This window comes from Rhinoraja longicauda, chromosome 32 (assembly GCF_053455715.1).
Source record: "Rhinoraja longicauda isolate Sanriku21f chromosome 32, sRhiLon1.1, whole genome shotgun sequence".
Taxonomy (NCBI): Eukaryota; Metazoa; Chordata; class Chondrichthyes; order Rajiformes; family Arhynchobatidae; genus Rhinoraja; species Rhinoraja longicauda.
This window is the reverse complement of record NC_135984.1, coordinates 8,749,479-8,777,279: the sequence shown is the minus strand read 5'-3', so window position 1 is coordinate 8,777,279 and position 27,801 is coordinate 8,749,479. Positions and strand designations below refer to the sequence as shown.

General features: G+C 38.6%; 1 protein-coding gene across 4 annotated transcripts; it reads left to right on the top strand.

The window, feature by feature from the left end:
- The first annotated feature begins 139 nt into the window (after positions 1–139).
- crtam (cytotoxic and regulatory T cell molecule) lies at positions 140–25,703 on the top strand. 4 transcript variants are annotated; one of them, XM_078426747.1, is made up of 14 exons: positions 140–232; positions 8,958–9,104; positions 9,927–10,079; positions 10,672–10,803; positions 12,514–12,675; positions 12,871–12,915; positions 14,431–14,526; positions 16,670–16,714; positions 19,823–19,927; positions 20,089–20,139; positions 21,922–22,020; positions 22,684–22,830; positions 23,108–23,197; positions 25,451–25,703. In XM_078426747.1, the coding sequence occupies exons 1-14, from the start codon at positions 184–186 to the stop codon at positions 25,555–25,557; spliced, it is 1,428 nt and encodes a 475-aa protein (XP_078282873.1). In that variant the 5' UTR covers positions 140–183; the 3' UTR covers positions 25,558–25,703. The 4 variants fall into 4 exon arrangements, with proteins under 4 accessions (XP_078282873.1, XP_078282872.1, XP_078282874.1 ...); XM_078426746.1 differs by having other exon boundaries at positions 21,919–22,020; XM_078426748.1 differs by lacking the exon at positions 25,451–25,703 and adding an exon at positions 24,741–24,865 and having other exon boundaries at positions 21,919–22,020.
- Positions 25,704–27,801: the final 2,098 nt, after the last annotated feature.

Here is a 27,801-nt window from a genome sequence, read left to right as displayed (position 1 = left end):
TTACATTCAAAACGTTGTAATGTTTACGGCAGTTAATGCTTACACCACGAGGATTAAAACTAGGAAGAAGGCGTTTACTACTTATGGAGTTGTGATGTCATGGGAACCCACGTCCTGTTACTTTACTAAATACAGAAGCAGAAAGAGACCAGACAGCTATTGTTCTGTTCATAGACGAATACCATGGCTGTTCTTTCAGTACTGTGTTTTCTGGTCTTTGCTGCACTTCAAGGTAAATCAAAAGCTTTACTTAACCTCTTGGATATAAACTTGAAGTAACCTTGTTTTTAATTGTGCTGTGAAACTATTGTGTAAAATGTTTAAAGAACGCGAATTGTAGATGTACTGAGCTGACATCCTGTCTGTGGAAGTTTTACATGAAACCTTTTAGAATGAAAGCATTTGATACTCAATATTGAGAAGTTTCCAAGCTAGAGCAGATTCTCTGGAGAAATACTGTGTATAATTACTGATATTTATTCACAAAATGCTGGAGTAACTCAGCAGGTCAGGCAGCATCTCGGGAGAGAAGGAATGGGTGACGTTTCGGGTCGAGACCCTTCTTCAGACTGAGACGTTGGTGTGCCTTCTTGGCCGTTGCTGATATTTTATTGATTTCATATGCAATTCAATTATAGCCAGTGATGGTATGTTATAAAAGATCACTGATAAAACTGGGAAATCAACAAGGTTAATTGTAGTTTATCTGAATGACTGAGATAATATCCCTCAAAGAAATGCATCAAGTATTTGTAAAATCATTCAGATAGCTGAAAATGGTTTTTTTAAACATTAAATGAACAAATGCATCAATTAAAAGGTTCACAGTTGAATCTTTAGCTGGTATTCCATTTATTTATTTATTTTTAATTATATTTCATTAATGGGCATTAATGGGCATCACTGGCTTGGGCAATGTTGATGCCACTCATTGATGTCCAAACACGGAATGACTTGCCGGGTCATTTCAGAGGCCAGTTAAGAGGCAACCACATTGTGTTGGGAGTGTAGTCACATTTCGGCCAGACCAGCAGAATTGATAAGATCCAGAAACTCTAAAATAAAAAACAGAAAATGTTGGAAACACTCAACAGGTTAGGTAGAAACTATGGAGAAAAACAGAGTTGCAGCTGAAAGATATGATGAAGGAGCTTCAAACTGAAACATTCACTTTTTTCTCTCTGGCATCTTTCAGTGTTTAAATCAAAATAGTTATCTTCTTCTTCTTCTTGCGTTTGAGGCAGCAGAAGTTATGAAGCTGCTTCTGCTTCTGCTTCTGCTTCTGCTGCCTCTGTTTGTTGTCGTTCGCCTGACTGAGGCCAGTTGACCGGGCTCACCACGGGGAGGTCGGCAACGTGAGCCCCAACAGTTATCTGACTTAGTAGGAAAAAAAACTGCAGATGCTGGTTTAAATGGATGAAGGTAGACACAAAATGCTGGAGTAACTCAGCGGGTCAGGCAGCATCTCGGGAGAGAAGGAATGGGCGACGTTTCGGGTCGAGACCCTTCTAGTTGTCCGACCTCTTGGAAGCAAACTTGTGATAAAAATGTTAATTCTAGATGTATATACACCCCCAGCTGGCATGAATAGACCAGAATTCAGACCATTAATCGGGATTTCTGGTTTGTTAGTCCACTGCTATACTCACATGAGACATGGCAACACAAAAGATGTTCCGATTGGTGTATGTGCGTAAGGCAAATCAGAAACGTTAGCGGTGGTTCAAATTTCCAATTACTACCACCCTCATTAATATGTATACCAAATGAGAGTAGGATTAAATTCAGCAACCATGATGTTTCATGGAAAAATATATTGCTGGCATTCAACCCTCAGGACTTGCACTTACAGGCCTCTCCATGAGGTTCCCAAACCAATCCACAGCTCAAGGGAATGGTCCCAAATCGAAGGTATTTATTCACAAAATGTTGGAGTAACTCAGCAGGTCAGGCAGCATCTCAGGAGAGATGCCCATGCCAGTGATGCCCATATCCATTAATGAAATATAATTAAAAATAAATAAATGAAAGGAATACCAGCTAAAGATTCAAGTGCACCTCGAGGGAATGGTCCCAAAGTGAAATGCGCTAAATATAATAATCCTCATACTTTTTTGTTCAAAAACGTGAAAGCCGTGTAATAGATGGGTATTGTTTTAAACATATTAACACTTTTTTTCCATTTTACATTTTCAACAAAAACAAACGATGTTTGCCTTCAATGAAGGGGATTTATCTTTGTTGGAAAGAGCATTCAGTAACAGTTCAGCGAGATGAGATTTGGGGAGAATGACTGAGTTTACCATGTTTTTTAAATTGGTGCAGTATTTTATATTTCAATTTAATTGAAATATTTTCAATGTTTCTTCATTTGATGTGTCTTTTAAGATTATGGCAAAAGTGATCCATTTTTAAAGTCCTGCATTGAGAAGTATCTTCCACGTTTCAGACTTACATCCGGAAGCACATTTCACCTTGCATTTTCCCCCGACTTAGTCTTTGTGCTAGTTACCCCACAGGATTAATACAACAGTTCAACCAATATATCGAAGGTATTTATTCACAAATTTGAGGAAGGATATTCTTGCTATGGAGGGCGTGCAGCGTAGGTTCACTAGGTTAATTCCCGGAATGGCGGGACTGTCGTATGTTGAAAGGCTGGAGCGATTGGGCTTGTATACACTGGAATTTAGAAGGATGAGGGGGGATCTTATTGAAACATATAAGATAATTAGGGGATTGGACACATTAGAGGCAGGAAACATGTTCCCAATGTTGGGGGAGTCCAGAACAAGGGGCCACAGTTTAAGAATAAGGGGTAGGCCATTTAGAACGGAGATGAGGAAGAACTTTTTCAGTCAGAGAGTGGTGAAGGTGTGGAATTCTCTGCCTCAGAAGGCAGTGGAGGCCAGTTCGTTGGATGCTTTCAAGAGAGAGCTGGATAGAGCTCTTAAGGATAGCGCAGTGAGGGGGTATGGGGAGAAGGCAGGAACGGGGTACTGATTGAGAGTGATCAGCCATGATCGCATTGAATGGTGGTGCTGGCTCGAAGGGCTGAATGGCCTACTCCTGCACCTATTGTCTATTGTCTATTGTCTAAAATGCTGGAGTAACTCAGCAGGTCAGGCAGCATCTCAGGAGAGAAGGAATGGGTGATGTTTCGGGTCGGGACCCTTCTTCAGTCTGAAGAAGGGTCTCAACCCGAAACATCACCCATTCCTTCTCTCCTGAGATGCTGCCTGACCTGCTGAGTTACTCCAGCATTTTGTGAATAAAATACCTTCGATTTGTACCAGCATCTGCAGTTATTTTCTTACGCAACCAATATATTGAAATCGATGAATGATGTGTATTTCATGATTCCTTATTTACCTCTTTTCCTGTGAAATTAGTACCTATTCTGTAAGGACCCATCAGTTTCCATTAATTTCCTTTGTTGGCACACTGGTTGGAGTGCAATAAATGGGTGCAAGATTAAATTGATTATAACTGGTAATGGCTAACAAACTTTAATATGTATGTATGTATGCCAGATGACTTTTTATGCTTCTTGACTTACTGACGGTGGCAAGGCATTCACTTAAATAATTGTCACCTGATCATCCAGGGATTGTGAAACTTTACCTCAATATTTGGCAACAAAATCTTTAGGATATCCAAAGGTGCTTTGCAGACAACGAATAGTGTTGGAGTTTAAGGTTTATCCGTAAAATAGGAAAAAGAGCAGAACATTTAATCGTGGAGTAGCCGAATAGTGTGGTTCGAGTGTTGGTGGAAAGATAAGTAATGCCTGGAAAACCTGAGTTAGTTCCCCTTTGTCTTTTTCCTGAGATGTTTTGGGATTTTCTTTTCTCTGAAGAAAATACCTCACACCGCCATGGTTCAGTATCTCAGCTGAAAAATAGACTGTGGAGTGCAGTCACATGACCGCACTGAGCTGTCTCCCCAAACTGCATGTCATTCTGATTCAACCAAGTATGCTATTTATAGATCTATGGCAAACACAAGGGTGGAGATGAAAATTGTTTCCTAAATCTGATATATTTGTTCAGATTGTATTTTACTTTTGCAGTACTGTCTGGATGAAATTCAACTTTACTTGTGGAGCAAAACAAATGGTAGTATGTTGGGGAGAAAAGATGGCTGGATAACAAGCATCAATCTATTTTGCCCTATCTTATATTGGTCACTTCAGTTAGATACTTAGTGATGTAGTCAATCCCAACAGTATACAGAGCAGGAGATACAGTATGATTGCTCACATTTGATACAGTTACACAAACTTAAAATAAGCACAATCCTGAAGAACATAAACAATCTTAACAGTGCAGACGGTTTTATTCCTAAAGAAATGAAATGGAGAAACCATTTATTCAATCTTTAATTCAAGTTAATCAATTTACATGGTACATTAAGTGAAATTAGATTGATTTCTATGAAGCTGTAATACAAATGTTTAACTTGTATTGACAGATGTAAATATAGAGGAAACATTCTAATTCGTGGCATCATCCGACGGATTAAAGTAGATATTGTTTAATGTTTCATTGGATCTAAGCTCTCGTATAACAGTGAAAATGTTCAACTTGTCTTATTAATTAGAAAGTCATTTTTAGAATGTGTCAAAGTTCTTCCTTTAAGAACTGCAATGTCTCATTGAACAGACAGCAGGCAACATGATTCACTAAATAAGTACGAAATAAAAACAGAAAATAATGGAAACACTCAGAAGGTTAATTGCATCTGTGAAAAGCAAAACAGAGTTAATGTTTCAACTTAAAAGATCCTTCCAAGTTTTCAATCTGAAACATTAATTTTGTTTTTCTTTCCACATATACGCTTGACCTGCTGAATGTTCCCAGCAGTTTTATTTCTATAGATAATGGTTGACATAATGATGCCTAGTGCTGCCAGCAATTTTGTTTTTTGTTTGATTTTTTTATTTTCAAGATAATGATGTGGTTTCAATTTTGTTCAGTTATAGAGGAGCTATTGTTAAATTCACCATGAGTAAAATTGCTGCAAAAATAAAATTGAATAGGTTACAAATATCACTCTGTTCTCTGGTAGTTGGGCTTAACATGTCCGAAGGAAAACACTTTGTAAAAGGATGGACTTCATTCTCAGCACCTGAGATAACTAATCAGTCTTAGCTCTGAAGTCCTTCACCAACCCGACTTGCCCCCCCAGGTTCACAAAAGTTTTAATCTCCATTTTCCTTCTATTTTATGATTAACATTTAGCTGATACAGGTATGTATTGATTTTACAATGAAAATTCTATGTAATTTAGCACAGGAAAGTTTGTGTCTAAAATCCATTATGTTCAACTTCTTCCTAAATTCCAGTATCATAAGACATCAGGAAGTTTCTATCCTGTACCACCCTATACAATCGTTACATGATGACACAGGGGAAAGATTTCCTTTGATTAAAGGTCATTGACCTGAAAAATTATTTCTCTCACCACAGATGTTGGGCTTAACATGTTGAGTCTTTTCCTGGTATTTTCCTATTTATTTCAGATTTTCATCAGCTATGGTATTTTACTTAAAAAATATTTACTATCTGTTGAGTGTAACATAAACATGTTCTTTATAATCTTAACTGTTTAGCATCATTCTAATCCGTTTGGACTATCTCAAAACATTTTTCAGCCAATGAAGCACTTTTGAAGTAATGTCAATTTTGCAACATAGCGACTTACCATGTCTAACACAGAGGAGAAGGTATTTCACCAACATCTCTCCTCTGAATGTCATTATGGAGCTTTTAATTGAGTTTTATTTTTTTTATGAGGTTTATCTACATGTTTGGTTTAGATCAAATATATTGTGATTTATCTGGAAGAAAACAATGTAACAAATGTTCATTACTTTTGCATTATCAAATTTTGAACTTTTACTACAGATGGGAAGGAAGATTTATGGAAATATTACATAACTAAATATTCACACATGGTATATATAGTCAAAATTATTTAAAATACTTGTCAGAAAAATCAACAAATTCAGATTTTCCTCTCCTAGATTGGGTTATATTTTGCTGAGATGTAAAGAGTTTAATCTAATCAAGGCAGATAAGTTTGAATGTTAAGTTTTTCAAATAATTTCTCTGGCAGGTATTGGTATAAAATTGCTTCAGTCAGCTTAAATTAGTTTTTGGAGATTTTCCCCGTTCAACATTTCCTTCAAAATTAAGAAAATACTGGAAATAATTGAGTTTATAATCTTACTAGAAATACCTAAGGGAAAATCAGCAAGAACATTTTTTTTACAACAACGGAACAATATTTGTCCATGGGATCACAAAATGCTGGAGTAACTCAGCGGGTCAGGCAGCATCTCAGGAGAGAAGGAATGGGTGACATTTTGGGTCGAGACCCTTCTTAAGAGTCTCGACCCGAAACGTCACCCATTCCTTCTCTCCTGAGATGCTTTCTTCACAAAATGCTGGAGTAACTCAGCAGGTCAGGCAGCATCTCGGGAGAGAAAGAATGGGTGACGTTTCGGGTCGAGACCCTTCTCCTGAGATGCTGCCTGACCCGTAGAGTTACTCCAGCATTTTGTGAATAAATACCTTCGATTTGTACCAGCATCTGCAGTTATTTTGCTACAATATCTGTCCATGCATCAGGCCAAGATTAATCTTATTATGTTTGATCTTAAGAATTTTTCTCGCCTTTGTTCACTTGACAAAAAAAGATTATATGCTCATTAAAATTGTTAATATGAATACATTAGCTTGCTCATAAAGCATGAACGCATAAATTTGATGTATTATGTATTTGGCTAGGTTGTTTTTCTCAGAGCAAGTGTAGTATTTGAATTTGGAAATGCATTTGGGTTTCGTAGGGTAGGAGCATTTTTTACATTTATAACATTTATGAATGGGTCTTAATATACTGGGTATGAACAGGGTGGGGTGCACTGTGGCAGAACCATTGATTGGAACATCCCTTGTAGTTAACTGATATTACAGCTAAGCAATAAATCCAGTGGAACCTTTGGAAATTTATTGTTTGAGTTAATTTTATCAAAGACTCCATTGCTCCACCGTGAAGTTACTGTACGGCTTGTGGTTTACCTAGTGTTATTTATGATTCACTTACGTTAGACATTTAGCCAACAGTGAATCATCACTCGTGTTTAAAGTAGAAATGTGAATAAAGCAAGCTAAAGGCGACAGAGGTTTACTTAAGTGAAAATCTGATTAACTTTCCATAAGGGGCTTTTTAGTGAATCATGCTTTCTTGTAGTTTCCTTCACACCGGAAAGACCACTGAGGTCACAGAGTCTGGTGTGAGAGAAGAAAACACACAATACAGCAGCCAATAACATCAAAGCATTGAGTGTTACAAACCTTCTTGCACGTCTCTGTTGTCGAGGAGGTCATTGGTTGAACATTGGTCACATTAAAACTTTTCACAGGCAATCTACACCCAATACTCATACTTCCATAAAAGTCCGTTTCAGTTTTCACTTCCTCTCAATGTCTTGCAAAATTTGTACTTGGTAAAATTAGAACTTCTGCAAGTTACAGTGAATTTTGGTGCTCTGTTTAAAAACTTGGGATATCCTAAATTGATTATTCCTAAACAATCATTGGAAAATCTTCTTTCTTCTGGCATTGTTTGTAGATTAAAATAATACATAAAAACACGAAAAAAAATACCAGTTAGAAACCCACGGGCCAGCCCTGCAATTCAATAAGATCATTAAACCCACTCTGCCACCTAATCCCCAAGCCCTCTGATTTTTTTAGTATGGAGAAATGTAACATTCTCAGTCTTTCAAATTCGCAATTACTGAGGATCCAGGTGGTTAGTGGATAATTTGGAACTGCATACAGCAAAAATGAATGTTTAAAAAAATATTTTTGTTGCTGGATTATGAAAAGATTTGGAATAATCGTTTAGATTTTCAGAAACCTTAAGCAATGGGGAGGGGTGTGATGATTTCAGAACAGCTGCAGTTATCCTGTTGGTACAGCCTTCTGCAGCACCAACAGGAGAGCTTTGTCTTTGGGAATTGTTAAATGACCAAAACTCACTGTGATAAATAGCAAATCAATGCAGAACTATCTCGGCTTTCGACAATAGACAATAGACAATAGGTGCAGGAGGAGGCCATTCGGCCCTTCGAGCCAGCACCGCCATTCAATGTGATCATGGCTGATCATTCTCAATCAGTACCCCGTTCCTGCCTTCTCCCCATACCCCCTGACTCCGCTATCCTTAAGAGCTCTATCTAGCCCTTTGTAAGGAATAAAATGGTGAGATAATTTTATGATTTTTCATGAAGCAATGAATGACTGAATTTTGATTAACATTTCCTCAGAGACATGATCACGGGATAACGCATGAGTTAGATAATGGCATTATCATGAACTCTAATGACTACTGTAATATACATAAAGGGGTAGACAGAAGGATAGACAGATTATAGGTTAATTAAATATTTTCTCAGAATTGAAAGACATTTCAGGGAATCTTGCTTGAAGAATGTACTTTGACGTATCTAACCCTGTCTAAAGTCATAATATGTCGTAAATCCTCAGACCTGGGAAAAAATATGGTGTATTGAGGTGGAGACACAAAAAACTGCAGATGCTAGCATCTTGAGCAAAACACAAAGTGCTGGATGAGCAATGTGGGTCAGGCAGCATCTGTGGAGGGAGTGGACAGGTGACATTTTGGGTTGGGACCCTTGTTAGAATGAATCAAGGAAAGACAAAAAGTCACTTTCTCTGAAAATTAAGATTAATTAGTACCTTGAATGTCAGTATCTGTTCCATGTCTTCCACTACAAAATGTCATGCACTCACTCGAAACATCATTGTGAACCAAAGGAAGAAGGGGCCGAATGCTAACAACAATAAGGTGGTACACTGTGAGATGCATGCAACTGAATTCCTCATTTAATAATGTTCACAGACCATTTGTTTTTATCCTTCTAGCAAGTTCACAAAGGCTAAAGGGGAAATTTATTACTGTGCTCGAGGGAAATTCGGCAGTTCTCAATTGTACAATGAATAAATGTGAAGGATCATATATTGAATGGAAAAATCCAAAGCATCAAGTTCTATACTTTAACAAAAGAAAAGGTAAGGAAGACCTTTGCAGTCAATATACAATAGTACATTGGTCAGATCTTGAGCCAGTTCTGGGATTTATTGAGATTAGTTACCTATCTGGAAACCTCATAACAACCTTACCTCTAAAAGTCTCTCCGTTTTTTTTAATTGACACAGCAATAATAGGCTTTCTAGGAATGAATTTACACTGAATTCTATCTTGTGTGGTAATTATTGAGAGGTGTTTACCAAATGTTTGCTGATAGCTCAGGTAATGCCCAATTGTTTAACCTTATCTATCAGTTAAAAGCAATATGACCAAAAAAATCTAAATTTCCAGTGCATGTTAAATGTATTTGGTGGCTTATATATGATGGTGATCAGAGGTCAAGTCAAAGTCAAAGTCAAAGTCAACTTTATTGTCAATTTCCAGTTAGTTTACACAGACAGAAAATCGAAATACCGTTTCCCACCAATACCGTTTCCCACAATCCCGAGGAATAAAGTGCATTAAATTAAGTTAAAATTAAAAAGGCACAGCAAACAACAATCAATATAAAATATAGTCACTTCAATGAAAAAAAGATGAAGATGAATATATTACAATAAAAAAATAATGAACAGTAGTGCAAAGCCTGTCCATAGCAGTGTTAAAAAAATGTCTGGTGCTGGATGTGCGTGTGTGTGGGGTGTTAAAGTCCAGGTCCAATGGGGGCAGGGGAGAGAGGAGGGAGGGAGGGGAGAGAGTTCAGCATCCTGTATTTGGTGGCTTCTATATGATGGTGATCAGAGGTGGCATAACAAGTACTATATACTATTGAGATTGTAATTATAAATTTATTTTACCAACAGCGCTAAGGGATCACAGATACAAATTAATTGATTACTCAAACTCACGGTTAATCGTCACACTTCGCAATACCACAGTGGATGATGACGGCATCTACACCTGCTTATATTATACTCATAAAATAGTAAAGAAGCAAGTGCACCTCACTGTTTTAGGTATGTATACTGCTAAGTTAAACACTTATACAGTCGTATGGAAATAGGCCCTTCAGCCAACCTCATCCAACATTGACCATGTTGCCTAACTTACATGTAGCTAGTCCCACTTGCTGCCATTGGCCCACAATCCCTCCAAACCTTCCCTATCCATGTGTTCGTTCAAACAACCTTTAATGGTGTGATTGTACTTATCTCTACCATTTTTTTCTGTTAGCCCCTTCCATATCTGGAAACTGTTTATCTGCAAACAGACTCTCTCGAACAACTTTTGAAAATTTTAAATATCAAAATTAGTCTGGCCTCATATTCGGATTTTAAAATTAAGTTGAAAATAAGTTATTACATCTTTAATCTGAAGAAGGGTCTCGACCAGAAACGTCGCCCATTCCTTCTCTCCAGAGATGCTGCCTGTCCCGCTGAGTTACTCCAGCATTTTGTGTCTACCTTCAATTTAAACCAGCATCTGCAGTTCTTTCCTACACATTACATCTTTAATCACTGGTTGACAGAATTAAAGTCCGTGCTAAAGAATAAATGTATTTTGTATGTATCATTTCAAAACAATATGCATATTTTCTCAATGCTGCAGCACCACCTTCACCCCCTATATTGAGTATCAACAAACGTTCATTGAAAGAGAAGGTGGTCAGTTGTATCACCAAAGGAAGCAAACCAAAGCCTCAAATAACCTGGCTCCTGAACAACAGAGTGGAGTTGCATGGTGAGAACACTTTAAGCAATGCGGATTTGAATTCCTTTATGATATGTTTTTGATTTTGCATGTTTTCCATTAACATTAAGTCCAACATCTCTGTATTGGTAATGCAATGTATTGACTCATCAACACTGCATTGAACTATCAAATCATTAGATTCGTCGCTGATGTCATTAGAACAAGTTTGAACCAATCTCTTCCTGTCTCCAGAAAGTTTGTATACTACCAAACCAAGGCAGGTGTACCAATCCTAGTTAGAGTCATAGTCATACAACACAGAAATAGGTCCTTTGGCCCAACTCATCCATGCCAACCAAGATGCCCCATCTAAGCTAGTTTCATTTCCCCACAGTTGGCCCATATATCCCTCTAAACCTTTCCTATGCCCCCTTGTACCTGTGCAAGTGTTTTTTTAACTGCTGTTATAGTACCTGCCTCAACTACCTCCTCTGTCAGCTTATTGCATATACCCACCACCATCTGAGTGAAAAAGTTGCCCCTCGGGATCCTATTAAATCTTGCCCCTGCCCCCTTAAACAGATTCATCCTGTCTATTCCCCTTATGATTTTATACACCTCTATAAGATCACTCCTCAGCCTCATGCATTCCAAGGAACAAAGTCCTAGCCTGTCCAACCTCTCCTTATAGCTTAGGCCCTCCAGTCCTGGCAAATCCTCATACATCTTCTCTGCACTCTTTCCTGCTTAATTGCATCGTATCCTTCCATTGCAGGATGACCAAAACTGAACACAGTACTTCAAGTGTGGCCTATTCAATGTTTTGTACAACTGTAACATAATGTCCCAACTTCCATACTCAATATCCTGACTGATGAAGGCCAATGTACCAAAAGCCTTCTTTACCACCCTTTCTACCTGTGACAACACTTTCAGGGAACTATTATACTACTAGATTCCTCTGGTCCATGACACTTTCCAAGGCCTGCCATTCACTGTGAAGGTCCTTTAGACTTCCTAAACTGCAACATCTTGTACTTATCAGCATTAAACTCCATTAGCCATTCCTCAGCCCACTGGCCTATCTGATCAAGAGCTTTGATAACCATCTTCACTATCTACAATACCACCCACATTAGTATCATCTGCAAATGTACTAATCATGCCTTGTACATTCTCATTCAAATCGTTGATATAAATCACAAAGACCAATGAGCCCAGCACCGATCCCTGAAGCACGCCACTGGTCACAGGCCTCCAGTCTGAAAAACAACCTTCTACCACCACATTGCTTCCTTCCTTGAAGCCAAATCTGCATCCAGTTCGGCAGCTGGATCCCATGCGATCTACGCTTCCAGAGCAGCCTACCATGCAGAACCTTTTCAAAGGTCTTGCTGGTCCATATACACAATGTTTACGGCCTTGCCATCATCAACTAGTTGTTTGAATAAAAATACTGTATAATTTCAAAGAAATCTTCAATTTGCAGGGATTTTATCTGGTAACTTAAAACTATACCGATGCAGTTTTAAGTAACAACTGATATAGACGCAAATTCTCATTGGTAAAAGAAAGCCCAAATAACAAAAAAATCACACCATGGGTGGGGTCTACTACAGGTCCAACACATGGTTGCTAATAAATAGATTTTGAGTATGTTCATATTGGTTAACTGCCATTTCAGTATGTGACTGCTCTTATTGCTCTGTGCTTTTAATAACATTTATCTAACAAATCTTCTCTTTAAAAACAACATAGGGCGCACAAAATATAAACGAGAAAATAATGGTGCAAAGTATACAACAATCAGTAAATTGAAAATCAAAGGTCATAACAAGAATTCCAGAATTGATTGTTTGGTTCGACATGAAGCATTAATGAACAGAACTCTTAGAGCGACCTACAGATTTGATAACAATTGTGAGTAGAATTTTCGTTTTTATAAATGCTTTTGTGCTTTGAGGCGTATGTTTTTAAATGATAGAGACATATACTGACTACAAAAGGTAGTTGTCACTTATGGTTTAATATATTTATGAAATATTAAATATTTGCCAAATATCAAATGAGTTTTAATGAGGCTGAAGCCTGTAAATGATTTTTTTTTTGCCACAGACAATTTCTTTGGACCAACGGAATCCTACGCCCAAACTGAACGTGGTGAGTTTTAGTTTCAATCGCAGTTCTTCATCCTGTCAGTCTGACTGAACTATACTCTTTCTCTTCCACCTGTGGTAATGGGGATGTAGTTTGAAGATACATAGCTTCACATCCTCATTAAAGTGCTTATCCCACTCTGAGCTTAATGGCTCAAAGATGAAGACAACAAGAATGATGCAAGGAAAATTTCAAGCCAATCTTTTACCCTTTATTGTGACCCTAGCTGACCTTATCTTAGCTTACTTAAGCTTTTCAAAAACTCCACAAGGATGTACAAAATTATTTTTTTGCTAATTCAATTATTAGACAGGGAAAGTGCAAAAGCAGAATATTGTTAAATGAAAGCTCGATGGATCTGGTTGTCTCTGTGCATTGAATACAGAAAGCATTCAGGTCGTGTAAGTAATTAGGAAGGCAACTGGAATATTGGCCTATATTGTAAAAGAGGTGAAGAACAGAAGTAGGTAAGTCTTGAGCCAACTGCAAAGATATACTGGGCACAGTTTTGGTCCTTTTGTTTAAGGAGAGAGATAGTAACATGGAGACTGTTCAGAGAAGGTTCACCGTTTCCTGGGGAGGTTTTATGCAGAAAAATAGAGCTGATTGTGCCTTTACCTTTAAGAGTTAAGAAGCATCGGGGGTGATCTTACTGAATCAGATAAGATTCTGAGGAAATGTGAAAAAAAGGATGTTGCTCTCACCTTTTGAGGAATTAGAATTGTGGAGTATAGTTTCAGAAATAAAATGTGCTTCTTAAGATAGAGATGAATGGGAATAAATCTTTGGAATTCTCTCTTCTAGTTGTAGAGGCTGAATCATTGAATATATTTCAATAGACACTTGAACTATGGGATAATGGGAAACAGGAAAGTGAAGAGGCACCATAACCCGATTGATTACGGTGCAGGCCATAGCGTATGACATATACCTACTTCTGAGGTGCTCCACCTTGTGGTTAAACATAAGATTACCAAAAGCAAAAGTTCTACAGTAAAGAAAAAAAAAGGTTTTCTGCTCGGAGTCAGATATAAATTCCAGGAAGTACATTAATAAACTCAAAAAATTAGTCGTATGTGTCTTTTATTCAAAATCTTTTATTCAAAATCTTGTAGTCTTCCTATTGATTAGAGAATTACAGATTATCTACGAAAGGCCCATCCCCTTTCTCCAGAGATGCTGCCTGACCCGCTGAGTTACTCCAGTATTTTGTGTCTATCTTCACTGCCTTCACTCAACTGGGTTTATCAATGCACCGATGGGACATGTTAGCTAATTTTATTATGTGTACAATTCTGGTGACTGTTTATCATCCCACTTGGATTAATCCCCAAATCAAATGGTGCAGTTGCAAAAATCAAGGCCTGGTCTGCATTTACACAGCAATGTACTAGTTCGTTAACTTGATGTGTGTAAGCCTCTGCTGCGGATTTTTTTTTTTACCGACCTGTGAATAACGCTGCTTAAGCTTGACTCAGTTTGCTTCACCTTTGAATCCTTTTTTGTTTTAATGATCAGATATGGCTACAACCAGTCCAGAACCAACAGCGCACAGCGAGCAACCTGGCCTAGACAAGGAGGACTTTTACACCCGAGAAACTCCAAAAACTGAATGTGAGTATGAAGGCAATCAGCAGTTGCGCATTTGAGGAGAATGCAAAAAGAAATAAGGATTAGAAAGAATTGCTGCTGAACTTCATGACGTAAAGTGGTGGAATGCCCATCCAGGTCAAAATCATCAGCGCAGATCACAGACTGAATGTACCATAAATTATTTTATTGTGTAAACATTTCAATTACTTCGGACAGTTAAATACATACCCTGCATTTACTCCACTGATTTTAGGAATAATATCTGTAATGCCCTATACTAAATCTGCCAATTTTAAAACACTTCTAAATAAAATCTTCAACTAATCCCAGTTCTTTGCACATCTAAGGTGGTCAGATACACACCTTAACCACAAGGTGGAGCACCTCAGAAGTAGGTATATGTCATACGCTATGGCCTGCACCGTAATCAATCAGGTTATGGTGCCTCTTCACTTTCCTGTCTGTTTCCCATTATCCCATAGTTCAAGTGTCTATTGAAATATATTCAATGATTCAGCCTCTACAACATAAAGAATCCCAGTTCTTTGCACATCTAAGGTTCAGATACATAACAGTAGACACAAGAAATTGCAGATACTGGAATCTTCAGCAAAACACAAATGGCTGGAGGAACGTCTGTGGGTTTGACAACATCTGTCGAGGGTGGGAGACTCCTTGGGAGTTCCCAACATTGATTCCAACTCCATCAAATCTTATATCAGGTCAAATAAATCCCAGGAAACCATCTCCTGGTTACTAAGTACCATCTTTCCTCAACTGATGAAGTTTAGGTTGTAGACGCAGCATGGAAATGGGCCATTTGGCCCACCACGTTCACACAGACCATCAATCAACCATTCACACTAGTTCTATGTTATCCCACTTTCCCATCCACTCCTTACACACTAGGGATAATTTGCAGAGGCCAATTAACCTACAAACCTGCACGTCTTTGGGATGTGGGAGAGAAACTGTAGCACCCACCCTGTCATGGGGAGAACAAGCAAACTCCACACAGAGAGTGCCCAAGGTCAGCATCAAACCAGGGTGTCTGGCGCTGTGCGGCAGTGGCTCGATTAGCTGCACCACTGTGCCAATCCCCGTGAATTGGCATTCATTCATGGTGAACTACACTGGAAAGAAACAGTCATTGCAGCAACTATATGGAATGTATTCTGGGTGGGTTGCTTTTACGCTCATAAGCGACTTGGGAGCACTAACCTAAACTATTTAGTCGCCAGATTATTTTACAGGAAGTAGTGAGCAAACCATACGAGGGGTAAACACATTTGTCCTTGTTGACACCAATCTCACTGTGCAGATGCATCTACACATGATTGCATTAGGTGCATATAGGCAACTCCTGTTTTCAGACCAAGGATGCACTCCATCATATTGTGTGAGACTACCATCCTACTAAAGGTGATAAGACACAAAACAGATCTGACAATTCGATACTGGAGGTCCGTGAGGCACTGTGGACTGTTGGAAGTGGAAATGTTTGTTGTAACAATCTGTAACTACATCCCTCTCTCACGTGTTTCAAAAAAGCCAAGAGATCAACACTGATTTAATCAGTATGAAAAAAAACTGCAGATGCTGTTTTAAATCGAAGGTGGACACAAAATGCTGGAGTAACTCAGCGGGTCAGGCAGCACCTCGGGAGAGAAGGAATGGGTGGCCTTTCGGGAGACCTGAAACGTCACCCATTCCTTCTCTCCCGAGATGCTGCCTGACCCGCTGAGTTACTCCAGCATTTTGTGTCTACCCTAATTTAATCAGGAAAGCTAAAAGGCAAGATCTCTACTACCGGGGAGGGCAAAGCTTCAGGCACAGAGGAAGAGCGCCACCTGCAGATCCTCCAAGTCACACACCTTTACTACTTGGAAATTTATTACCATTCCTTGATCATCACTGAGTCCAACTCTGCCTTCAATAGCATTGTGCACCTTCATCCTAATATATATAAGGCGGCTCATCACCCCTTTTTCATGGACAATTAGAGATGTGATAAATATACGCCTTGCCACGATATCTAAATCCTCAAAGATATATCTATATCCAAGTTGCCTGTCAAATAAATGATATTGATGCAGGTTATACACATTCTTATTGAAATTATGTCAAATAAAATGTAAATATTCATTTTCTTCTCATTGAACAGATGATTTCCTCACATCAACAGAGGATTCAATGCTGCGTACGAATGGTAATTAATTCTGCTTAAGCTAAAAAGAGTAAATATTGGGGGATTCTCATATAAGAGATATCTAGAAAATGTACCAATTGTCCTTTATTCAATGACTGAAATAACCTAAGTCAGAAAATACCAATGCAAAATGTAGACACACAATGCTGGAGTAACTCAGCGGGTCAGGCAGCATCTCAGGAGAGAAGGAATGGGTGATGTTTTGGGTCGAGACCCTTCTTCCTAATGCAAAATGTAGGTTGTGTAGTTAAGTAATAGTATCCTTCTCCCTCAGAGAGTAGTTCATATCTGGAATGAACTGCCCAAAGAAGCTACAGTAACAGACACAGTTATGACTTTTAACAGACACCAGACATTGGCTAGGAAAGGTTTAAGGGCAATGGGCCAAATGCAGGCTAAAGGGACTAGCTTAATAAGCCAACTTGAGCAGCATGGACAAGATGGGCCAAAGGGCCTGAGTCTGTGGTGTAGCTCCATGACTCCGTGACATTCTATTCTTAAGCATTTGAAATTGCACCTGTAACTTCTACTTTACTGGACAGAAATTAGTACTGCTCTAATCTGCTTTAGAAAAGCACAACTAAAAATACAACTGTCGTTATTTAATCTTTAATCCTGTTCTTCAGGAGCAGAGTTCAAGGGAATGAAGAGATTGAAACTGAATGAAATTTGGCATAAATGGAAATAGGACACATTGATTTAAGATAAAAGTATTAGCATCATTACAGGGAACAAGGGCCAGGGAACCATCGGTTTTCAGAGGTGTGTGGAGGAAGGTTGGGTACCAGCAAAGTGATGTATGTCCTGGGGGGAAAAATCAGAATACAGGTGAAGTAAGGATGAAATCAATGGTGGCAGAGTGGGACTGTGGGATGAGGCAGGATGGTATGGATGCTTAACATCTTCAGGGGAGGAGAGATCTTATAGAGGTATACAAAATCATGAGAGGAATAGATCGGGTAGATGCACCGAGTCTTTTACCCAGCGTAGGGGAATCGAGGACCAGAGGACATAGGTTCAAGGTGAAGGGGAAAAGATTTAATAGGAATCCGAGGAATAACTTTTTCACACAAAGGGTGGTGGGTGTATGGAACAAGCTGCCAGAGGCGGTAGTTGAGGCTGGGACTATCCCATCGTTTAAGAAACAGTTGGACAGGTTCATGGGTAGGACATGTTTGGAGTGTTATGGACCAAGCGCAGGTAAGTGGGACTAGGGTAGCTGGGACATTGTTGGCCGGTGTGGGCGAGTTGGGCTGAAGGGCCCGTTTCCACACTGTATCAATCTTTAACTCTATGACCTTGGATTTGCAGAATCATGAGGAAGAGATAGGCAGCCCATCAACAGAACCCTAATTTCAACATTTTTTAACAGTACTCCAAACTGATATTCAGTCCTATTGCATGACTTTGCTCCACCTATATCCTTCCTTTGTCCCGCCCCCCCTGACATCAGTCTGAAGAAGGGTCTCGACCCGAAACGTCGCCCATTCCTTCTCTCCCGAGATGCTGCCTGACCTGCTGAGTTACTCCAGCATTTTGTGAATAAATACCTTCGATTTGTACCAGCATCTGCAGTTATTTTCTTGTACCATGACTTTGCTCAGTCATTTCCAAATCTGCACTGTCATTGCCCTTTTAATGCCACTGACTTTAATTGTTCTCTCTATTTTATTCTAATTTCTTTTCATTTGACTTCATGAGGGCATTACTCTGTCTCCTTGGTTTGATGGGCAACAAAAATGCTGGAGAGCACAGCATATCAGAAAGCAGATGGGGAATGCCTGACAAAGAGGCACAGATCCAAAACGTTGACTATTTCTCGTTCCACGGATATGGCCTAACCTGCTAACTCTTTCAAGAGTTTCCTGTTTCTTTATCCGATTTCCAACATTTGCACGATTTTTGATTTTTATTGCATACCGTATAACTGGCCTGTGGGACAGGGTGGAGGGAGTTGGGTGCATGTGCCTTGGTGATTCACATTTTTTCCTGTTTTTGCATGCTAATGTATCTCAAACAGAAATACATTTATCATGTAAAAATCGTGGGAATAATCACATTTTCAATAACTCCACCATACAAAAGCACTATGCAATGTGCCACCTCACCACTTTAATTTAACAAATGCTTTGAAACAACAGTTCTGATCATCTGAAATTGTATGCTCCTTTCTTATTAATAATTAAGAATATGCTGATGGAATTATATTACAGATGGAGAGTTCAGTTAAAGCAACAGCTAACACACGATCCTACCTTCATAAACCGCTGAAATATGAAAATGAAAGAATCAAGCATACAGACATTATTAAAAATGTTATTTCACCTCGTACATACAAAAATAATGAACGCAAACACAGGATTTGTTTGTGTAGAACATTGTTTTTATTTGGGTTAACAAATTTGAAACTTAACAAATATTCAAAGTATGATTCTTACATTATGCTTATCTTAATTGATGAAAACCTATCATTGAGAATGCAGAATAAATAGAGGGACATGGAATATTCCATAAATAAAAGAAACTGCAGTCACATTTTCCATTGAGTCATTGAGCTGTAGAGCATAAAAATGGACCCTTTGTCCCAACACATCTATGCCGACTGTATTGCCTGTCCACACAAATCCCATCCATTTTTTTAAATTAGGGCTGTATCCTTCTACTCTTTTTCAACCCACGTACCTGCCCAAGTGTCCTTTAAACATTGTTTATGCCTCTACCGCCACCTCTAGCAGCTCATTCCAGCCAACCTCCGCCCTCGGGATGAAAAACTTGTAACTGCAAAATAATTCAGAAGATAATTATTTTGTTCTGGGCTCTGTCAAAATTTAGTTTTCATATCTAAATTGAAATTGTGAACCTTCTCATTGTGTGCGGGGACAGGGAGGCTGAATATCTATTCATCGCAGCGTTTAAAGGCTATAAAGGGACAGCAGGAAAATGGTGTTGAGGTCAAGAATGGATTAGCCATCAACTTATTTCAAGAATCCAACGTTTCGAACTTTCCAGTTTGTATGCAAGATAGTTTCAGGAAGGGATTATTTATTTTGATACATTTGCTGCTTCTTTTTCAATTGACTTTTAAAATCTGGTTTTTATTTTAACCAGTGGGAAATGGCACAACATTGAATGCAAGCTCTACACCTATCATGGAGTTACCCATCACAGAAATTCAAAAAAGCACCTTCAATAGAAAAGCAGGTTCATTCATCGGTGAGTTACAAAATGCACTTCAAAATGGAAATGTATTATTTTAAAAAGCTGCCTGACCTGCTGAGTTACTCCAGCATTTTGTGAATAAATACCTTCGATTTTAAAAAGATAAATCACATGGCCACAATATATTTTAAAAATATTTTTCCTATTTTTTTCAGCATATGGTAGCACTCCACTCAATTCAAATGAAAACAGCACAGAGAGAAATGGTATGTAATCAATATTTTTTTGCAGGGATAAAATATAATTCAAAACATTTATTATGTGCATGACAAGCAGCATGCTCTGTCATTTTCAAATTGAAGTGGAACAGCAATGACAGGAATTTCTGGGAATAATCCGGAAGATGCGGGATCTTTTCATTCCAAAGAGGAAGAAAGATTCTAGGGGGAGAAAGAGGAGGCCGTGGCTGACAAGGGAAGTCGAGGACAGTATAAAACTAAAAGGGAAAGCATATAACATAGCAAAGATTAGTGGGCAGCCAGAGGATTGGGAAGTTTTTAAAGAACAACAGAGGGTAACTGAATAGACAACATGGGGAGAAAAGATGAAATACAAAGGTAAGCTAGCCAATAATATAAAAGAGGATAGCAAGAGTTTCTTCAGTTATATAAAGAGCAAGAGAGAGGCAAGAGTGGACGTTGGACCGCTGGAGAATGATGCAGAAGTGATAATGGGGAATAAAGAAATGGCAGAAGAGATGAATAACATTTTTGCATCAGTCTTCACAGTGGAAGAAGCCAGAAATGTGCCTGAAATTCAGGAGAGTCAGGGGGTTGAAGTTAGTGGAGTAGCGTGAAGCTACTTTACTTAAGTAGAAGGGTAGAATTATTTGCTTCATCTATTATCAATGACCAAAATAAAATGGACTTTTGAAAAGCAAGCACATTTACATGGGGGGAGTTGCCTCTAGTCTATGCTGAGGATTCATCTCAATTTGTTAGTTTGACAAATCCAAAAGCAAAATATTGTAGATTTTGACATTTTGAAACATACACCACTGTCGAGCCGAGTCTATCCAGTCTTTCTTCATATGAAAGTCCTGCCATCCCAGGAATCAATCTGGTGAACCTTCTCTGTACTCCCTCTATGGCAAGAATGTCTTTCCTCAGATTAGGAGACCAAAACTGTGCGCAATACTCCAGGTGTGGTCTCACCAATGCCCTGTACAACTGCAGCAGAACCTCCCTGCTCCTATACTCAAATCCCCTCGCTATGAATGCCAACATACCATTCGCTTTCTTCACTGCCTGCTGCACCTGCATGCCTACTTTCAATGACTGGTGTACCACGACACCCAGGTCTCGTTGCATCTCCCCTTCTCCTAATCGAGTCCCAGGTTCAATGCTGACGACGGGCGCTGTCTGTCTGTCAGGAGTTTCACGTTCTCCCTGTGACCTGCATGAGTTTTCTCCGGGTGCTTCAATTTTCTTCACACTCCAAAGATGTTCAGGTTTGTAGGTTAATTAGCTTAGATAAAATTGTAAATTGTGTAGAATAGTGTGGGTGTGTGGGGATTTATGGTCAGTGCAGACTCGATGGGCTTAAGGGCCCGTTTCCACGCTGTATCTCGAAACGAAATTAAACAAAATTAGTGAATTAGATAGATTTTTTACGAAAGATCAGTGTTTATGATTATCATTACTAACACTAGCTTTCCATTCCATATTTGTTTAATTACTTAAGATTAAGTTGTCTCAACTGCATTAATAAATAGTTAATCCTAATGAGCACATACCTTAAGCATAAGGACAGCTATTGTAACCCCCTTACCCCAAGCACACAATAAAGCCATGTAAGAAATCAAAACATCCATTTCATTATATAGTTTAACACTGGACTTCAGATCAAGTTATTAATTGTTTTCTCTCATGATTCAGCATAACTGAATTCTCCTCTTATAGAACATAAAAACTTCATACTATTCCATATCCAATAATCAATTATTATTTCACTTCATTATGTTCAATCTTGCATTTATGTTTCAGAAGGGATTGCATTCAATTCTACGCCTACCTGGAATAAAGCAAATACATCCATTGAAAGTGAAAATACTACATTTATAATAAAATGTAAAAACAACGTTATCCGTAAGTTTGTCTAAACTTATTCCTAAATCATGGGTAGCCTGCAATTACATTTTGGTGGGGAGGGAAGTGGGGTTGGGGGTTGCTCAAATGCAGGTGATCACCAAGGTTTGGGCTTTGGAGATTGAGTAGATCAGAAAGTTGGAGTCAAGACCATGGGGGATCCGAAGGTCAGAGTATTGGAGTAATACTCTGAGCCTTGTTGGGTAGATTACAAGGTCAGATTATTTTGAATACTGTAAGTGTAGCCAGAGCTATGAATGGCAAGTTAGAAACTGCTTTGCAAAACCTCCACTAAAGTCTCTGCATTGTTCTAAAAGGACCATGCATTACCAATAAACTCATCCCACACATGGCTGTCATAGAACTCATGACAGGTGCACAAATGTGACTCACACTGGGAAGCGGCAGTTTAATTTCTGGAGGCACAAAACATCCATGAAATGTTTAATTCAATTTGGGCAAAGTTAATTTCTAGTTGCATTGCACTGGACAAACGTTTTTGAATTTCTAAGCAAGCATTTCATACTATCCAATATATGTGACTCAGAATTTGATGTTTTATTTTGTGTTGGCCTACTTATTCTCATTGGTAGTAACGTAAAGACCAGAAAAATACTACTTGTGAGAAGTCTTCATTAATCTTGCTTATATTTCCTTCAATAGAAAATAACGGAAAACATGAGAAACAACAAATGAAGAAGAATGGAGCCCTATTACTGATACTGGTAGCTTTCCTGATTTGTGCTTTGTTCATCATCTTTCAATTATTCGTGCTAAAACTATGGAAACAGCATTTAAAGTGGAAAAAGCGTAAGCTAATTTCTTACATTATTATTAACATCTAAGATTCCCTGCTAACCCTCAGCATCAAAATACTGACTTCTTTACTGAAATAGACTTCTACTTATGGTTTCCCTGTCATATGTCTTGCTCAAAGACTCCACACTAATGTAGCTTTACCTCCCATCTTTGCGTTCTTCAAATGAGGCTTCCTTTGGGAAGGATTAACGGAGGACAGACATCTCTAACACATTGTCTTTGCACCTATTGATGCCATTTTTACATTTTTTTTTCTCATTTATTGCAGAAAAAGATGAATCTGATATAACAGGGGAAAGTAACAAATCAAATAAGTCAAGTAACGAAGAAGTTGTCCGAGCAGAAAACGATAATCAAGGTAATTTGGGGAAGAATATATCCTGGAGACCGTTTCAAACTTAACATTATTTAAGAATTATTCTATGTGCAATGCTGCTTAAGTTGATCAATTTTAAATTGGAGAATCCATCTTTGAAACTATGGAAATAGTATTAAAAATTAAAAATAATATTTATAAAAATGTTCTTAAATTCAGAAATTAGAAACAAAACCAAGATTTAATGGATGAGATACTACCAAGGTTGTAAAGCAACACAAAGTGATGATAAGGTTAAAATTCAAAAGAAGACACAAAGTGCTGAGTAACGCAGCAGGTCAGGCAGCATCCCTGGGCAGTATGAATAGATGACGTTTCGGATCAGGACCTTTCTTATAATTCAAGTGCTTCAACATTATTGAAGAAGAGTGTACCTAAATTAGTTTCAAACAATAGCAGTAGTTTATTAATAATATACACCCAGGTTATCATTTGTCCATTTCAAAAATAATCAAGTATGGAAATTACATATTAAGTGCACTGCCCTACACTTGTTGGCACTTTAGCCTTAGCAAAGATAATGAATAAATGATGACAAATTTATAATGACTAATGTTCTTGACAAAATAATTATACCTCCATTCATAATCCATACTTACTGGCAAAAAATTCTATACGATCTGCTCCGGTATAATTTACTATTTACAACTACCTTTATCAGAGTAACCAGACAGGTGAAAATCCACTCGTTTTTCAAAATTTCTTTAAATGTAGTATTCAGGTCACAACAATGTACTTCGAGTAAGTTATCTCAGCTGCTGCTTCCCATCCTTATTCCCTGTTCTCTACAGGCTGAAAGCCATGTCATGGATTTCACAAAGCTTAATGCTGGTTTTGTGAAACATATTCATGGTGCAATTAAATTCTTCCTTTGCGTCTGGGGAAAGCATTCTGAGCTGCTGTAAAACACAGATGATTTACAAATTCAACATCGGGAGTGATGGGTATAGGAACAATATGAGGCAATTAAACTGTTCTATAAGTACCACAATACTAAAGCTTGCTGGCCTAAATGAAGTCATTGCTTCAGTTTATGACTACGTCCTCCACTACTATATCCTTCCTTTGTCCCGCCCCCCTGACATCAGTCTGAAGAAGGGTCTCGACCCGAAACGTCACCCATTCCTTCTGTCCCGAGATGCTGCCTGACCTGCTGAGTTACTCCAGCATTTTGTGAATAAATACCTTCGATTTGTACCAGCATCTGCAGTTATTTTCTTATACTTAAATACTGGCTGAATATGTTTCCATGTACTGTTATCACCTGGCTTCTTGTGAATGATAGTAGCAATCAAGTCAAGTCAAGTCAGCTTTATTTGTCACATACATATACAAGATGTGCAGTGAAATAAAAGTGGCAATGCCTGCGGATTGTGCTAAAACTACAAAACAGAATAGAAAAAAAAAAAATTAATACAAAAAAAAAATTAATACAGTAAATTAAATTAGTCCTTGGTGATATGAGAGTTAACAGTCCTGATGGCCTTTGGGAAGAAACTCCGTCTCATCCTCTCTGTTTTCACAGCGTGACAGCGGAGGCGTTTGCCCGACCGTAGCAGCTGGAACAGTCTGTTGCTGGGGTGGTAGGGGTACCCCATAATGTTGCTGGCTCTGGATCTGCACCTCCTGATGTATAGGCCCTGCAGGGGGGCAAGTGTAGTTCCCATAGTGCGTTCAGCCGAACGCACTACTCTCCGCAGAGCCTTCCTGTCCTGGGGAGAGCTATTCCCAAACCAGATTATGATGTTTCCGGACAAGATGCTTTCTACAGCCCCAGAGTAGAAGCACTGAAGGATCCTCAGAGACTCTGAATTTCCTCAACTGTCTGAGGTGGTAAAGGCGCTGCCTTGCCTTACTCACCAGTGCGGCAATGTGTGTTGTCCATGTCAGATCCTCTGTGAAGTGGACTGCCAGATATTTAAAGCTGCTCACCCTATCCACAGTAATCCCATTTATCTCCCAATTGAACTCAATTTGCTCAATCACAATATTAAAACTTAAATGAGTGCTGTATTTGTCATAAAAATATAAAATGCTGGAAACACTCAGTAGGTGTGGGGGTCTGTGGGAAGAGGCCCATTGTTAATCTTTCAGATCAAAAATTAGCATGCAGCATTTTCTATTCTTATTTCAGATTTTTATCATCTTCAGTTTTTTAAATTTACATTTACTACTGAAATTATTATTTTTATTAAACATGATATGTTATAATTACAACTTTATGTTCCTTTGCAGAGTCAAATTTTCAAGTGCAATATATAGTCCATTCAAATTCCGAGGAACGAGTAAAACAGTATTGCAATGATATACCTGAAGATCAAATAAAAGAGAGCGCGGTTTAATTCATTTTATTGTCATGCAAAACAATTGAATTTTGTTGGTGTTTTTTTCATCTTTGTTACTTACCTCAACATATATTTTGAGGAAAAGTTTGTACATAAGAAAACTGAATCAGTTAACTGAATGTGAATTGGAAACGCATCTTTAAAATGTTCTTTCCAAACTGTGAAATGTATGTTTAAAAGATTTTTGTATATGAATTGCACTTATATTTATTGCTATTTGCACATTAAATACATTTTTACCCTTTTCTGAAATTTTCCTTGGAAATCAAACTGTGTATGTGTGAGGATTTTTGGTGATTCTGAGAGCAAAGTATTGTTGAATGGGAGTAGGGAACTCGGTGAGTTCATGCTTACACCTTTAACATTCCAGTTAATTTTCTTTACTGTCCCACTTTAGAGAACCAGCCACATCTCTTCTATCATTCTAGCCTTCAACGTATCATTTCTGTCTCTGCCTTTTGCCTCTCAGTACTGTCTGACTCTTCCCCAGGTTTCTTATACCACCCTGCTTTCCATCTACCCATCACTATTGTCCATTTTTTGTCTTAGTTCCAGACAATTCCTATTTCATTATTTATGCTGATGGCTAGAGAACAAGCTACTTACACTTCGGTATTGTGGGTGGAAAATGCTCCTTCATCAGCACCATCACATGGAGTCTTTGGGAGGGGGAGAAGGCAGTGGGAGAAACAATATTCACTCTGAGAAAATAATTCAGAGGTAGCAATGGATATGGAGGCGAAGAGAAGCAGTGGGAGAAAATAAAAGGATGTTCAGAGAGTTATCTGCCATTAATTAAAGAGAGGAAGAATACAGAATGTGACGTTACAGTGGTATAAAATTAATAGTAGTATATACCTGTAAATCTGGCAGTCCAGCACCATTTATATGAGCCTATATTTTATGCTTGTCTCTCTCTCTCTCGAGGGATTTCAGTAAGCACTTGCTGTATTCGTTACAAGCAAAGCCACGGCTGGCACTGATGTAGGATCCAGGAAGTGTGAGTAGTATCATAGAAAAATAGGTGCAGGAGTAGGCCATTCGGCCCTTCGAGCCAGTGCAGTAACAAAAGAATCATTAATGCAGCACAAGAACAAGGCCTTCGGCCCATAATGCCTGTGCAGCACATACCAAGATAAAGAAATCCCATCTGCCTGCACATGATTCATATACCTTCATTCCTTGCATATCTATGAGCTTACCTGAAAGCCTCTTAAATGCCACCATGTTATCTGCCTCAACCACCACCCCTGGCAGCATGTTCCAGTCATCCACCACTCTATGTAAAAAAAACTTGCCTGTCTCATCATTAAACTTTGTCATGTCCTTGCGTCTTTGACATTTCAACCTCTTGGAAAAAGAATCTGACTGTCAACCCTATCTATGCCTCATTGTTTTATATACTTTTGTCAGGTCTTCCCTTAACCTCTGGCATTCCACAGAAAACATTCCAAGATTTTCCAACCTCTTCTTCTTGTTAATGCTCTCCAATTTAAGTAGCATTCTGGTAAACCTCAACTGCACTGCCTCCAAAACCTGAGAGGGGATCTAATAGATCTCATAGCAACCTCCTCGCAGCTCACACTGCCACCCAGCTTTGTGTCATCCGCAAACTTGGAGATGTTACATTTAATTCCCTCATCTAAATCATTAATATATATTGTAAATAATTGGGGTCCCAGCACTGAGCCTTGCGGCACCCCACTAGTCACTGCCTGCCATTCTGAAAAGGACCTGTTAATTCCTACACTTTGCTTCCTGTCTGCCAACCAGTTCTCAATTCCTGTCAATACATTACCACAATACCATGTGCTCTAATTTTGCACACTAATCTGTTGGGTGGGACCTTGTTAAAGGCAAAGGCTTTTCAAAAGTTAGGAAAATTAGGGAAAACTTTTTCACCCAGAGAGTGGTGAATCTGTGGAATTCTCAGCCACAGGAGGCAGTGGAGGCTAATTCACTGGATGTTTTAAAGAGAGTTAGATTTAGCTCTTAGGGCTAACGGAATCAAGGGATATGAGGAAAAAGCAGGAACGGGCTACTGATTTTGGATGATCAGCCATGATCATATTGAATGATGGTGCTGGCCCGAAGGGCCGAATGGCCTACTCCTGCACATTTTCTGCTTCTCATATCCACCAACCACTTCCCTTTTTATATCACCTTTCCATGTAACTGCAAGAGCTGCAACCCCTGCACCTTTACCTCATTCTTTTGAACCATCCAAGGTCCAAAATTATC